The sequence below is a fragment of the Myzus persicae genome, unplaced genomic scaffold (genome assembly GCF_001856785.1).
Source record: "Myzus persicae strain clone G006 unplaced genomic scaffold, MPER_G0061.0, whole genome shotgun sequence".
Classification (NCBI taxonomy): Eukaryota; Metazoa; Arthropoda; class Insecta; order Hemiptera; family Aphididae; genus Myzus; species Myzus persicae.
In genome coordinates this window covers 1949383-1965472 of record NW_019101568.1, presented here as the reverse complement: position 1 = coordinate 1965472, position 16090 = coordinate 1949383, and the positions used below count along the sequence as shown (strand labels likewise).

General features: G+C 27.3%; 1 protein-coding gene across 2 annotated transcripts; it reads left to right on the top strand.

Annotated features, from left to right (window-relative positions):
- The first annotated feature begins 949 nt into the window (after positions 1-949).
- LOC111029534 (guanine nucleotide exchange factor DBS-like) lies at positions 950-14302 on the top strand. Of its 2 annotated transcripts, XM_022308551.1 has the most exons (19): positions 950-1331; positions 1651-1734; positions 2999-3113; positions 3174-3264; positions 5266-5496; positions 5599-5873; positions 7090-7210; positions 7632-7745; positions 8582-8776; positions 9305-9643; positions 10192-10326; positions 10388-10573; positions 10660-10851; positions 10912-11037; positions 11123-11320; positions 11393-11607; positions 11680-11836; positions 11892-12018; positions 12097-12206. In XM_022308551.1, exons 2-19 carry the CDS (start codon positions 1656-1658, stop codon positions 12204-12206), a joined length of 3006 nt encoding a protein of 1001 aa, XP_022164243.1. In that variant the 5' UTR covers positions 950-1331; positions 1651-1655. The 2 variants fall into 2 exon arrangements, with proteins under 2 accessions (XP_022164243.1, XP_022164242.1); XM_022308550.1 differs by lacking the exon at positions 950-1331 and having other exon boundaries at positions 1656-1734; positions 12097-14302.
- The last annotated feature ends 1788 nt before the right edge of the window (positions 14303-16090 follow it).

Genomic DNA, 16090 nt, shown 5'->3' with positions numbered 1-16090 from the left:
GTTTGATATCATACGCTATAATAGTATAACATGGTCAATATAGATGTATAGTAAAAATTATTTGTTAACAAAAAATGATTTTCGTTATGTTTAGCCTACTTTCTGAAAACGTATAGTAACGAATAACCATGTATTATAGTAAAAACTAAAAATATTTGTCAACAAAAAATGATTTTCGTTATGTTTACTGTTTAACCTACTTTTTGAAAACGTAAAATATATTTTTTTTAATAATTACCTATATCTAACTCTCCAAGGCGTTTCATAAAATCATAACACATCGGCGCCCCTGTATGTTACCTACTATATCTTAAATTGTGATTTTCTTAGTAGTTGATTCTTGATATAATTATATGAATATAGAATAATACAATAAATTATATTATAACATAACTTTATGCGAAGCTTATATATATATATTAATATTGTATTATGTATATAAAATCTTCTATATTTACATAGTACATACGGGTTTTAGCCAAATTTATGAACCACCGCTACTTAGTTCATATGGGAGACAAATGGCAACTTGTTTATAGTTTATAATTATTATTAATTATGAATTACTTACTTAATTCATTGTAATTTGGAGGCAACTAGGTTACTGGTCATTAGAGTTACAACTTATAAGGATCGGGGCAATTCGCATACTTCGGGAGGCAACTGTACGTCTATACCCTACTTCGAAAAGATTAAAATATAAAAGCCGGCGGCAAAAACCGGTGTAGTGGTTTTTTCCGAGCACGGCCTGTGTAGCGGTGCGATGACGTAACGTTGCGAAACGTTCGTGATTGTGTTTGATGTATTGATGTATAATAATAATATTGTAGTTGTGCGCGGGAATATTCCCGTACGGACGGCCCACTGTTCTGTGATACGGCGACCACCGCACCGTAAAAAATAACAACAAAAACTAAAAAGTGTTGTGAATAATAATAATGTGATTACGATTACAGAAATAATAATAATAATAATAATTTTTATGATATTACATCAACAATCAACTACACCGTTTACCTGGTATTATAGGTGTTATATTAATAAACACGATATTTTACTTTTGCGTCTCGACTGTATTAGATTATCAGAAGCCGAACGGATCGACATTAGACAATCGTCATTCGTTTCTATTGATTAAACCGTCCGAATCGTGGCTTAACGCAGTTTCGTGTTCTGTGAGCGTTATTCTTCTCGACATCGCTCCCGACGAGTCCCAGGACTTCCGGTACTCCGATAGTCTATTTGACAACGTTTGTGTTTTTGTGATTTCTTCGGTCTTCCGGCGGCCATGTAATCTACGAAGTATCCAGTATCTCGTTTTGTAATTCTATGTGAGTACTAAGTATTAATAGTAATGACAGACAATTATGAGAACGCCTAATAGCTCGTAGTGAAAAGATTACCTAATTGGAATTTAAATTGTGTTTTCAATCTACGGCCGCTCACAGAATATCAACTACAATGTAATATAGTGATGATATTACTGATCACCGTGTCTCTACAACAATGATTAAACTGTTTTGCATATTATATATTTCTTAAAATGTGAAAAATAATTTTACTATTGCAATCCAAAAAATAATCAAAAAACACCCTATTAAGGAAAAACAAATTTGAAAGCTATCCCCTAATAATTATTCCATTTTGCAGGAAGAATGTCGTCGATGCATGAACAAAAACCTTCGATTAACAATGTTTTGGATTTGTTGGCTCAACAGTTTATCGTGATTTCTGGTCAGTATACCTATTATATACCTATGTGGCTATGTGTCATAATATCGCTTACAAAGTTACTTACTAGGTTATGTGATGCTTGTACTTTTTTCAGTATTCGAAAAAGCATTTTTTTTTTATATAGCGTCAATCAGCTTAGCTGTTAATACATGCCAATATCTTATTAACCAAATTAAATTGTTTGACATATTTTTATAGTGTTGGTAGGTGAACCTACCCTACATTAAGTGATAGTATATGTACAGATATTTTAAGAAGTCCGGCTTATACCAATTTTGTTTTAATCTTAATCTCTCCTGCTTACAGGTAATAAATAAATAGAAAGTTATTTTTAAATTAACATCTAAATATACCTATAATCTAATTTGGTTAAAAAAATAAATCTGTTACTCAAACACCCAATACATATTTCATACATAATTTTCTAAATATCTACCAATAGGTACCTACATTTTGTTGAAAGTGTATGCTTATGATTAGTGGTTTCTAGAAAAATCGGTTTTTAAATGTTATTTTCTATATTAGAATAAATATGCCAGATTGAAAATCAATATATTTAATTCCAGGTACCTATATAAATTGTATTTTATTTAATTTCTCTCATTTGTTATCTGTATAAATGCAGATATTTCATTTTAAACATGGAATGGATTTAAAACCCAGGAGTCAAAATCATGCGGTGTTTTCCAAAAAAAATATAAACCTTTAAAACCAACTTGAAAGTTGGAATATTTTAGAAAAACATAATTGAATAATTTTTTGATTATAATTGGTTTTTAAAAACAATTTCAAATTAATAAAAAAATCTATAATTATTTTCCTCAATTTGAATAAGGTATTTTTTCATAATTTTGTACTATAACAACAGAACCTAACATTGTATTTTCAATATCTTCAAGAACAATGAATATTGTTAGTATTCAGTTTAATTGTGAAAAAAGTTTATTTAATAATTCTATATCATGTAAATCATCGATTTCTCATGCTAATTTTATTAATTAAAAGCTACCTACCTAAAAAATATTTTAATTTATAAATACTTTATTATATTTTTAATATACGAGTATTACAAGCTACCTATCTTATTATTATTATTTTTTTTAATTTTTAATCATTTAAAGTATTTAGTCACAATTATAAATTTATTTTATTCTTCGCCTAACGTCATAATGTTATATTAAAATGATTTAAAATATTAGATAGGTATCTATTTAATATTTAAAATAATTGAAATATATTTACTATTTAAAAAATTCTTTTTTAGGTGGTAAAACTAGAGAGGGTTATTCTATTATATCATTTCCTGATAGTGGAAATTTTGTTGATTTACCTGACGAGGGCTATGAAAAATTAATATCTTATATAACTTCAGTTCCGTCGTATGTATTTTATTCTGATTTTATATGTAAGATGTTACTAATACATCTTTTTATTTTTAGATTACAGGAAGCTGATTTAGGTTTTGTCATTGTTATTGATAGACGTAATGACAAATGGAGCTCAGTTCGATGTGTTCTCCTACATTTAGCAGTAAGTTATAGGATATTTGAATGTATTCAATATTTGTAATATAATGTCACAAATAGTTACATCTATGTAATTATAATGGCATAATTGAAAATAGTGTGCAACAATTTTAGTTAACTTACACAAATTTTTTTCTTTAAGAAATCAAGCTTAGTATAAATATATTGATATTAATGAAATTTCATCAATTTCTAAGTTATGTTACTTGTTTATAAGGAGAAAAAAGTTTGTCTGTGTTTATTGACCTTAAGTTACACATTTAAATATTATCCAAACAATATGGTTTTTATGTTGCTAAATATGCCATTATTAAATATTTATTAATAATTTGGCTTTTATCTAGTACTTGCATAATACTGTTTTATTTGTATGTTTATTTAAGTATGAGTTATAACTCTGACTAATCAAATTAAATGCATGAAGTTTTACTTCTATTTCATTACCGTCAGAGTAGAATGATTTATAAAAATGAAAATGAATACTAAATTATTTACAAAATATATGCACTAATAGCATATCTCTGTACATACAATCATAGATAATTCTCTGTATAAATTACAATAAAAATTTTAATGAGTGATCGTTTAGACACTTAGGAATCTTAAATAAGGTTAATTTAAAATCAGTGAATTTAATATAATAAAAAATCATGAAATACGTTTGGACCTATCAAAAAATAAATTAACTCTTAACATTACAATATTACACTATTAGATTATAATATTAGTACAAAACACCAAATCAATAATATTATCCTCATATATGTTTCAAAAATATTAACAAAATAATTAAATTTTGCAGTTATGTCTGTAGTATGCAAAACACAATTTTAAATTAATTAGAATGGTATCTTTCAATCTCTTGAATTAATTTGTATCTCAATAATTTTTAATTCAAATGAAATGCATCAAGATACAAAACCATTAACATCATATTCCAGTTCATGATGAATTTTTTAAAAACTTATTATTATTAAATTTTATGTAATATAATTAAATAACCTTAATGTTTTGAAAAACAAAAAAATATAAATATTTTTTTTTTCAAAAATATTAAGTACCTACATCATATTTATTACCAATGTTTTTTTATTTTATTATTGATCATATATCAGCAAGATATCTATTTATTTGGATGCTCAATAATTTAATACTTACCTAACAAAGAAAATAAATACATTTAATTTGAGCATAAAAAGGGAACACGAAAATAAAAGTAAAATGCGTCACGTTTTATCTTAACAATATCAAAATTATTCAACTAAAGTTTACTCAATAGATATTGTTTTAGATCTATAATATTATATTTATGCAATTTTAATATTTTTTAATATAATTAAATATTTAAAAAAACATTTTATTTATATCAGTCCAAAAATACGAAAAATAGTTTTTTATAAATTATTTAACTATTATTAATATTTACACTTATTATAAAGCACACAAAACAATTGAAATATAAATATTACTTGTATTTTCACTTATTCTTCAATTTTTTCTAACAATGTTAATTCAAATTAGAATTTAAAAGTAATATGTATAATGTATATAATTAATTAATATTAGAATTAAAGTTTGTAAAAAAAATTAAAAGTTTAAATAAAATATAAGATCAGCAAAACGTATGATTAAGTATCTAACTGATCTTGCCAATTCACTTCATAAAAACAACTAAAGTAAAGTTTGATATTTTTAGCATCCGAGTGGGACGGTGTTGTAGTAATTCTCCCCACTAACTTTAAAGTGTGCACAATTTTATTTATATTCTTACACTCATTCAAATTGTATAGAAATGTATCCTAATCTCTGATAAATAGTTGTCTTAGTATATGTGTTCTTTTAGGCTAAACATAGTAAACATTTAAGTAAATATATGGTTGTAAAAACTTACTATTAGAATTTAATCTAAAATATAACTCGGTAGTCTTAAAACTTGAAATATTGCTTTAATGTTAAAAAGAATCTTTAAGATTGATTATATAATGTTTATTGAACATTTTTACAGGAATTTTTCCCTGGACTTATACACATAGTTTATGTTATCCGGCCAAATGGTTTTTTACAAAAAGCTATATCAGAAGTGAGCAATAAGTTCTTTAAAGAGGAATTTAAATTTAAAGTTGTTATATGCAGTGTCATTGAAGAGTTACATGATTATGTAGATAACACTGAACTTACTGTTGAGCTAGGTGGCACTTTGCCGTATTTTCATCAGCACTGGATACAACAAAGAATGGTAATGTTGTATATACAAAATAAACTCAATTTTACTTAATGTATTAAGAATTAAAATATAATATAATTGAACATGTTGTGTAAAAAATTTTTTTTTTCTTAGGCTTTAGAAATTTTTTCAAATGAAACCAATGAGGTTTCTTCAATGCTAAACGAATTCACTGAACGTCTAGCAAATGATACAATTGATTTGCCAGACACTAGAGAACAATCTGCAGATCTTTTATGTCGTCATGCAGTTGAATATGGGAGATTGAAAAAATGTTTTTCAGAAGCTGTTAAAAAAGGGGAAACTTTGTTGAGTGATTTCAAGCAAGATACTGACACATACCATGGTACAATACCTTCAACAGTTACCAATGTTGCTGCATTGGAAAGGTAATTAAATTATATTTTATTCCCTACAATTTATAAATAGAGGTTATTCTACTTTTTCCCAAAGACAATAAATAGTTAGTTTCTTTTAACAAGTTTTGATAAAACATAAGATTTTAATAGGCCTATTTAATTCATACAACTAAAATGTTATTAATAAATTATACTCTCTTCAGAATGAGAATGCCCACTTTCACTCATGCATACTGAGCCTCCTGAATAGTTGAACCCCCTCGAGCGGTGCCACATGGTCTGTGATTGTCAGGAACTGATGTTTCTTCTCTTTTTAAACAGCCACCACCTTGTAAATTAGAGCGGCTGATTTTCATGAGTCGAGTGGCCATTTTCATCCTTAATGGAGTGTAATACGTAATGTTTTGATGATAACACTCCATATCATATAATTTTCTACTCAGGTTGTTATTTTTCTTGAATTTTCTTTGTTCCCAGTATCTACCTAAACATTTGTTGCCCATTTATTTATTGTTGCTTAACTTTCTCAATACCTTAAAAGCTTCTGTTAAAAAGTTTTCAAGAGTTTTTTGTTTTGTATTCAGTTCTATACTTTAATAAGTACGATTGATAATTCATCTAAATTTAAATTTAATATAATATTCATTCTAAAATGTTAATATTTGAAACCCTTATATTTTTTATACTAACTACCTATGTTTCAAAGACAATAAATATTTTATTTTATTATGTCAGTTGAGATTTAAGTTTTATCATATTAAAGCACTAATAGGTAATATAAAGGTATCATAAATATATCTGTAACAAGACATTTCTTTTCAGATGTATCATTCATATGTGAAATTACTCTCATCTATGAATTGCTAGTTATTATTTACCAAGTAAAATAGCACCCTTTAACTAGTTTTCAAAGGGGGATGAACCTATTTTAAGGAAATGTCCTTTAGCCCCCCCCCCTACTCAGAGGCCTTTAAATAATTTAAAATCATGTACTTAGAATTCCTTTCTTTAATGTTTTTATATTTGATGTCTTACACACTTTTTTTAAACTTTAAATTAAAAATATTGTAAAAGCCAATGTACAAACACAAATAATGTTCTTAACTCTTAAGTTTTATAACAAAGCCAATCAGTGGAATGTAGTTATTTTTGTAAGAGGAGGCCTAAGGCCCTCGAGAACTTATTTATCTATTTTTATTCTAAATCAAAATGTTCAGCCATGTAATTTAATATTTATCTTTAATAGATTATTGGTACAAATGGAAGAAACAGAAAAAGTGTTTGATGATTTTTGGGAACAGTTTTCTGGGCGATTAAAGCAATGCCATTCTTTGCGTGCATTTGAAGAAAATTTTAATATTGTTCAAGTATGTAATAATAATTTTAATTGGTATTACCTTTATTTATGGAAACTTTCTATAAACCGACTTTTTGTATTTGTTCCTGTATAAATATAGGTAACATTACAAACTTTTCTGCAATGTACTTTAATGACCTCTATTTAGATGGTTTTTGTTGAATAAAATTAATTATAAATACATCAAAACTTCTATGTTAGAAAGCATCATGGGAAAAAAATTGTATTGTATTGTAGAGAATTTTGTGAAATAGAATTAAATAAATGTGGTTCTGCTTTGGTTTAATACTCAAAAAAATTTCATTAAGCAGAAAATGTTGCCAATTAAGAGTTTGTTGTATGGAAGTTTCACATGCATAATTAAATTAAGAATTATTAATACTAAATTATTTACATTAAATTATGCCTTATAATATTTATTTAATGTTTAGAGTTCATTAAATGAAAACTTGAAAATTCTATCCGAAATGACTGATGTTGGCGATTCCGTTGAACGAGTTGAAGTATTACTGGAAGAGCTGGCCACATTTCAGAAATCAAGTCATGTGTGTATTTTATATTTTATATTAAAACTGTTTCTTTGAAGAATATTTTGGACAAAATATTACTGACGGCCAATATTAGTTATATAAACTTTTATTATTATTTAATTTTTAGTTTAAAACGCCAAGTGGCAGTTTTATACAAAGATATTATAATTTTATAACATATAACATTATAATACTTCAATAATTTTAAATAACAAATAAAGTGCAATTAAGTCAATAATACTAAAAATAAATTGTGATGACGAAGACAGATTTGAGGCTTATTATTAATAGTACATAGTATACCATGCAGAGGATAGTTATAACAGTAGAAAGTAGACTGAGAAGAAATATGGAAAATAGTATAGTGTCTGGAACTGTAAGAAAAGATACAACATTTTATATTTGATGAAATATCAAGTACATCCAATGAGCCTTTTGAAAAGAATAAAATGAAATTGAGTTTCAGAACGCTGATATGATATTAGAGGTTATTGCTTTTCCACCAACAAGTATCAACACTATCAACTAACATATGTTTTAGGCAAGGTACAACAAAATACTTCCAAATACTCAATAAATGTTATGTGTAAAATTATTTATTATTATTTTTTTTTAAACTTAATTTCTTAAAATTTAAAATGTATCCACCTGTGTTGCATCTGGAGTCTCTGACATAAGAAAAATAGTCTGACTGTGCTCGAAATTTAATAATGGTAAATGATAGTCGACAATCAATCAAACACTTAAAATCATTCAGTTTTAAGTTTTGTTCATAAATTTTCTTTTTGGAAACTTGACATTTTTAAATAATTTTCATCATTAATTTGCTAATTAAAAACTATTATTTTTAGGAAAAAATAAAGATGAGTGAAGATTTACTAAATTGTGGTGGACAATTATTAGCTTCAAAACGGTTTATCGTATTGGAAAGTATTCAACCAAAATGTGATGAAGTTCAACGTCTTCTTCAAACACTAAATGATCGTTTGGAAAGACGGTTGCAGACGTTAAATAAAAGCTGTGAATTACAGGCTAGAATTCAAAAGGTGTGTATTAAATTAAATAACCATTTATTGCATATTATTTTATATTTTAATTAGATGTATGTACAATTAATGTAATTATAATATTTTGTAAAAACTTTTTTTGTAACGAGACACAATTTAAGATATAATTTTAAACCTTCATAATTGCTATACTATAATTTCTATAGTAAAAACCTTGGAAGTCGTATCATATGATTGAAATTTCAGAAATAACTTAAACTTTTTTAGAACTCATATCTGAAAAAAAAAATGTTTATAACAATGACTACAATGCTGACTAAATTTAAAAAAAAAATGTGCTTGTTGCAAAACTATATTATACTCCCCAAACCTCTATGAATTAAATCTAAATTGTAATCGGATTATAATAAATATACTTCAATTAATAGAATTGTCAATAATAATAATAATAATAATAACAATAATAATAATAATAATAATATATTTTCAAGCACATGAGTTTCTATTAAAACATCTTTAATATTGATATTGATATTCAAAGTTATAAGTTCATTTTTTCATATACAGGCTAGCGAATGGTGTGCTAAAGGTGTTATGATTTTGGGTTCAGAACCAGCTGACAAATGTATTAGCGCTGAACAATCACTTGCGGAATTGGAAGAATTCATGAGTAGTGCTCATCACTTGAAAGTAGAGAGTCCTAGAGAATTTTACTCCTTATTTGAAGATACCATAACACCCGAAACTAAACCAATAGTTACACAAGTCCTTCAAAGACTTGATGATGTTACCACCATGTGTGATAAACGTTTGGCAAGTCTTAAGCGTTACATTAATAAACCACGGCCTATTTTATCTGTTAATCCTGAACCAGCCATTCCTATTAATTTAGCTAATATGACCAAGGTAAGTTAGATAAATACTTATATGTTATATTTGTGTATGGTACAATTGATATTTCATAGATCATTATATTGTTATTATTTTTTTTAATTCAAAGATTTAGCAACAATGGGTATATCTAAATCAATAAAATTAATTTTAATAGTTACTCATTTCTTTTAGAAAATATATTGTTTTATTTATTAATTCAATTTAAGGTTAGGTTATATAGTTGATCAAGTAAATTTTTTCCTTTAATCCTGGTATTAGAGTCATTTTGTTAATTGTTACTTGTGTTGGGTTCCATATGTTGGACATGTAGATATTATTTTTTGGCCATAAAATAGCCTAAGATAAGTTTAGTATCCCTAATTTTTGATATATTTAATACAATTTGGTATTTTCTAATTTTGAAGTTGATAGACTAGTTCTAGTTATTTCGCTTAACTTTTGTTTCTGCAGATTTTGGTCTAAAAAGTATTAATTTTAAAACCAGGAACCACCTATGTGGGTGTGTTGTATTTTTATTATTGAATTTAACTATGTGTATTGACCAACTGATATTATTTCAGATTTCAAATGGTGTAGATGAATGTGATAAAGCTTTACAAAATGAAGAAAATAATGCTACTAAAACAAAACATGTTCTTACTGAACTTTTGTATACAGAACGACAATATACTGGGGAGTTAGGCTCTATACTCAGGGTAAGTTCAGAAATAAACAATAATTATTTGTATTTTTACGAACGAAATTGATTTTTTTTAGGGATACAAAGATCAGATGGAATTTTCAGATATGAAAAACTTAATACCTGTTATCTTAAAGGGTAAAAGTGAAGTTCTTTTTGGAAACCTTGAAAGTATTCATAGCTTTCATAACCAATTTTTTTTACCGGCTCTTGAAAGTTGTTCATCGAGTATTGAGTCTATTGCTGTCTGCTTCACAGATAATGTAATAAATGTTTGGTTATTCATACTCATAATGTAGTTTAATTATATATTATGTTATGATGTAATTTTATACTTTGTTGGTTTCAGAGGGAAAAACTTCTTCAGCTTTATACTTACTATTGTGTCAATCTAACAAGGTCTGAAGAGTTAAGAGAAACAGTTGGTGAAGACAATCCTTTCTTCAAAGCATGCCAAGAGAAACTTGGACATCGTTTGCCTCTTGGTGCATATTTGCTTTTGCCTATGCAAAGGATTACCAAATATCAACTTTTATTAAAAGTAGATTTAATAAAATATTAGTCGTAAAATTATTGTAACTGTAATTTTATTAATTTTTAGGAATTATTGCATAATGAAAAAAATCAAAATTGTATAACCAAGTTACAAAAAGCTCTGGATTGTATGTTACTTGTTCTTAATAATGTAAATGACAACATGCATCAAATTGGCATAACTGGATTTTACGTAAGTTATAATTCATCTTGGTAATATCAGAATTAAAACTACTAAAATAAAATGTAAATAACTAAAACATTTGTTTTTCGTATAGGGTGATTGGAACGATTTAGGTGGCTTACTTTTGCAAGGGTCATTCTCTATGTGGGTTGAAAACAAGAAAGATTTATTGAAAGAATTGAGACTTAAGCCAATGAGGCGTCAAATATTTTTATATCAGCAGGGATTACTTTTATGTAAAAAGGTATCTAAAGATAATAAACCAATGTATCATTACAAGAAATATTTACGAGTGAGTTAAAATTTCTTTTTTCAATTTATATAGATTATAAATAGTTTTATTATGATATTCCTATTTTTGTAGATGTCACAGATAGGATTAACGGAAACGGTCAAAGGAGATTTATGTAAATTTGAAGTATGGTTAGAAGGACGTCAGGAAGTTTACACAATTCAAGCATCGAATTTGCAGCAAAAACAACAATGGGTGTCTGAAATTAAACGTGTTTTACTTGAACAATTAGCTGAATTGAAAGGAGAGAAAATCAAGCAGTATATAAGTACTTTTGGAAAACATGTGTAAGTTTTTTGTTTATTTGAATGCTAAATGCCTAATATTTGTAAATCATTTAATGTCATACATGTGTACAGAAACTTACGTCAAACACATTCCTTTGATAACCAAAGTGAAACCGGATCTAATCGTGGTAGACGTCCTCTAAGTCATCATGAAACAACTGATGATGATTCATCTGACTATAGTTTGACTGATGACGAATCCCTCGATGGGACAATCAAACAAAAAACAGTAAGTTACATTGAAAGACATCATTATAATTTAATTCTTATAACTTTTGTTCCAGGCTGATAGTTATATATCATTAGCGGATTATAATGCACTACGGCCAACAGACGCTACATTAAAGAGAGGTGATAAAGTAGATCTGTTAAAAGCTGGTTCGAGTAGTTGGTGGTATGTCAAAGTACATGGTAAGTGTTGAATGATAAATTGACATAAACTTTTAATTTTTAACTGAAATAAAGTTATACAAATATTATTTTACACAGGTTCTAAAACTGAAGGCTGGGTCCCAGCCGCACATTTAGAGATCAGTGGTCGTAAATCATCCCACAGTTCTCAATCTGTTTGCAGTCATGGATCTACATCCACAGAATAAGTCGCCCCGATTTTTGTCTATTCAATAAGTATTTATATGTTCTACATAATTGTGATATTAAGTATTTAATTTGTTTATTATTATTTATTTAGTCTAAACAGGACTACCATTAATTATTAATTTTTAAGTCCTATTTTTAAACGTTTATAATATACTAGTGAGCATGTCATTTATCGTGGCATAAGATTATTGCGAGCTTCCTTAGAGTTAGTTCAGGAAACATTAAAAAGCTTTAGGTACGCATTATTTGTACTACAATTATTATATTAAGAAATGGTATAGCAGATTATTAGAATCAGGGTATGTAAATGGTATGTTCGAACTTGATTGTATCTTGATCCAGAGTGTAGCATTCATGATTGCTAAGCCAAAACATTTTATACGATAAATTCAACTGTGTAACGACCATTTTTAAATTACAAGGTCGTATGCTTACACAAATACATCATTCCACAGTCAGGCTCAGACGCTCCAGTCATAATTCTAACCAGTACTTGATTCAATGGTTCTGTGTTACCTTATTCTGTTCATTTCAATTACTACAGTTTTAAAAGTTATATTTTTTTAACTGTTGGTTTTGAATTACAAAATTAGTTGTAAAGCCAATGAGCTTGTGATTAATGACAATACAAATTAACAACATTTTTGATACATTTTTACTGTGCACTAGATTCATATTTCAATTTGTAACAAATGTTGATACCTCTAGCTCTTGGGCATTATCCTCCTGTATTGGTTCCTCTAATTCCTCGCGTGTTTTTTTGTAAAATATTTTTAGTTTAAACATGCGTAGTTTTGTTGCGTATATCAATAATGTTTAAGAATATTTTTTTTTAGTTTGGCAATGTGATAGGTAATTAATAAATGTGATTTTTTTATACATTGATTGGCTACTTAAAACAATTTATGACTATTCTTTTTCGTTTATTTATTTTTTGCCAAATTTATAATGTTTTCATACTGGCATAGTGGCATGTGCTAATGTATAATGTGATAAATGAAAATCAAAAATTTGAATCACATTATTTATAAAAAAATAGGTTAATTGTTATCTTCAAAATGCAATTAAATGGTGGTGTTCTCTGTTTTTACATTTTAATAATCAATTTATATTTAATATAACAAAAACAAGTTGACTAAATTTAAAATTGTTTTAAAGGTTATTTGAATATTCCTCTATGAAACTTAACTATACTAATCCAGTGTTCAAAAGTGACTTATTTTTGCCATTTCAATTTGATCTTAAATTAATTTTTATTTTAAATTCTAGTCATTAATATACAAAAAAAGTTTCTCTGTCTGTGCAGATCAGATTTATTATTGTTTATCTATTATGGATTGTAAATTTGTAACACTTGACTAAAATATGATCGAAATTGTATTTCACGGTTCCTAGATTACTTTTTTTTAATAATAATTTGGCGAGAACTTAAATGAAAATAAAATACAATTTATTAATAATTGTTCAACTGTGGCTTTAAAAAAATGTTACTGGTTAATAACTAGTCTTCTTAGTAAATTGTTTTGACTGGTCTCCTGATATTGTTCTCCATTTTGTAATCTAGTTTTTGTAAGTCACCTTTTAATCATTATTATGTTTATAATTTATTTTTCCTACACGTTTCTCACCCTAATTTATCATCATTATTACTATTACTTATTAATTATTATTGTCATTATTATTATTAGTAATTTTTTTTCATAATTGTAATATAAAAGAAATGTTTACCAAAAATTGGCAATTGTTTATTTTTACTTATTAGTATGTGTACATTTTACAGGCTTGAGCACCCTTATTATTAGTTGAATTTTAAACATATTTTATATGGCTTATTAAGTTGATTTTATAATGTTAAAAATAGAAAAAATGTTATCATTAAACTATGGATATGTTTGTAACCTTACATAATGTTGACTTTGTTGTAATCTATCTTATCAAATACCTATTAGTTATTAATTATTACATAAATTGCCTTAAAAATCAGTTGTGTGTAAAATACTAAAATCTAAAGAGTATTAAGCAGAAAAAATTATGTCTTGTATTGTTCATGCAAAAATTATGTTTAAATTAAACTGTTTCACTAGCTATGACTTTATATGTGTATTTTTGTAATAAAATTATGTATAAAAAATATACTTCATAGTGGTCAAATTGTGAATCTTTGAAGACTTTCCTGGTACTTGGTAGGTATTTAAGTTGTCAATTAAGACAATCATTAATACATTTACATTATATTCTAGCTAATATTTATTAAATTTATTCATTGTTGCTGAACTAAAATATTAATAATCGTAAAAGTTTTCAGCTTTAAAAAATAAAGAAAAATAACTTCTATGTTCAATTTTACAGAGTTACAGCCATGCAGATATTAAACGTTTCAAAAATAAACCTATAGGCACTCTATCCCAAAAATGAAAGGTATTCAATATTTCAGTCCATCGACAATCGACCATTTTTTGTTTGGTAATCTACTAACCAGTACCTCGGATCTACAAAACTGGATAATTGGTTAGGGTGACCTTTTTATTCCATGTAAGTGGGCTTAGCATCACTGTAGTCTTCAGTCGACATGCGTAACAATTTGGTACCTATTCTTTTTTGGAACAGATGATTTGCATGTTTTGCGAATATGTGATGGAAATATTTTAGTATAAGTTAAAAATTTAAAATACGTTTTTTGAGTGTGCCTACTTAAATTCAATATAAAAAATATTGAATTGTTGTTATTATATTATACCTACTCAAAAGTTAGAAATCTATTTCAGTCTGAACTATGAATAACCACCACTAGTAGTCCACTACAAGTAGGTATGCTAGTAATGCAAGCATTAACATTTAGGAATGAGGCATACTGCTGTATTATATATTTATACTTAAAAATAATTGTACATACAATTCCTATTAAAAATCAGTGGTAGATACTTAAAACCCAATAGAGCCTTCGAAAGATAAAGCTTAGTTAATAAATAGTCAAAAGTATTACATTTAATACCGTAAATAATAATTGCACGTGTTCTTAAACGACGCCACAAGAAGATCTGGATTTAAAAAAAACAACGCCTTGTACAGTCGTCACGCATGAATGCTAATATAACTATATAACTGTATAACTGTTATGTGATGCCTAATGGCTAATAGTTGTACGCACACCGGGAGCTGCAAACTGCACCCACTCTATAGGGTATAAGCAGTTGCTTCTATAGTTGTATATGCGCCATAATTTGACTATCTTGATTATTTCAATAAACGATAAGCAGCAGCCTTGTAAAAACAGTTAACCACCCCTGTGCAGTAGTTCCAAACGTTAAAAAATTTGGTAATTTAATTAAATAAGAAATAGGTACTTGACACCGTGGAGAAAATTTAATGATTTTTGGTAAAGTTGTGTGGACTTGGCAAATGGCGTGCTTCCTCCAATTTTCTTAAAAATGTCTTTGAAAGTTCTTACTCAAGTCTAGATGCCATTCGATGTTATTCTATATACTGTACATTTTGTACTTATATGAAATCAAGTGCAAAATATCTAATTTTTAATTTTTTTTTTATATATTTTGTTCCTCCTAAATTTGTATTTCTGACCACTGGCGTCAGCACGTATCTATAGGTACTAGGTAGGTATAGGTAGCTCAGTTGCTGTGCGCCTCACCGGTATGGTACAGGCATATCGGACGGTATCAGATGAGACCACACTACTGCCGGCCGTCATGCCCCCAACCGATCTTCTCGGCCTGGAGAGACTGAGGATCAGGGGAGCATACTACTTGCGTCCGAAATTATTATCAGTAGGTGAGTTGCGTCCCGCAAAAAAAAAGATTCAAAAAGGACATAGCGTATTAGCGTCCCGGTATACCTTTTTCTATGACCTAATTGCGTCCCGAAAATA

Excerpts from the sequence above, each read along its gene's own strand:
- LOC111029534 (XM_022308550.1), top strand. The coding sequence starts at position 1,656 with ATGTCGTCGATGCATGAACAAAAACCTTCGATTAACAATGTTTTGGAT. Across the intron at positions 11,038-11,122 it reads TTGGCATAACTGGATTTTAC|GGTGATTGGAACGATTTAGG; the intron begins GTAAGTTATAAT and ends TTTTTCGTATAG. Across the intron at positions 11,608-11,679 it reads AGTACTTTTGGAAAACATGT|AAACTTACGTCAAACACATT; the intron begins GTAAGTTTTTTG and ends ACATGTGTACAG.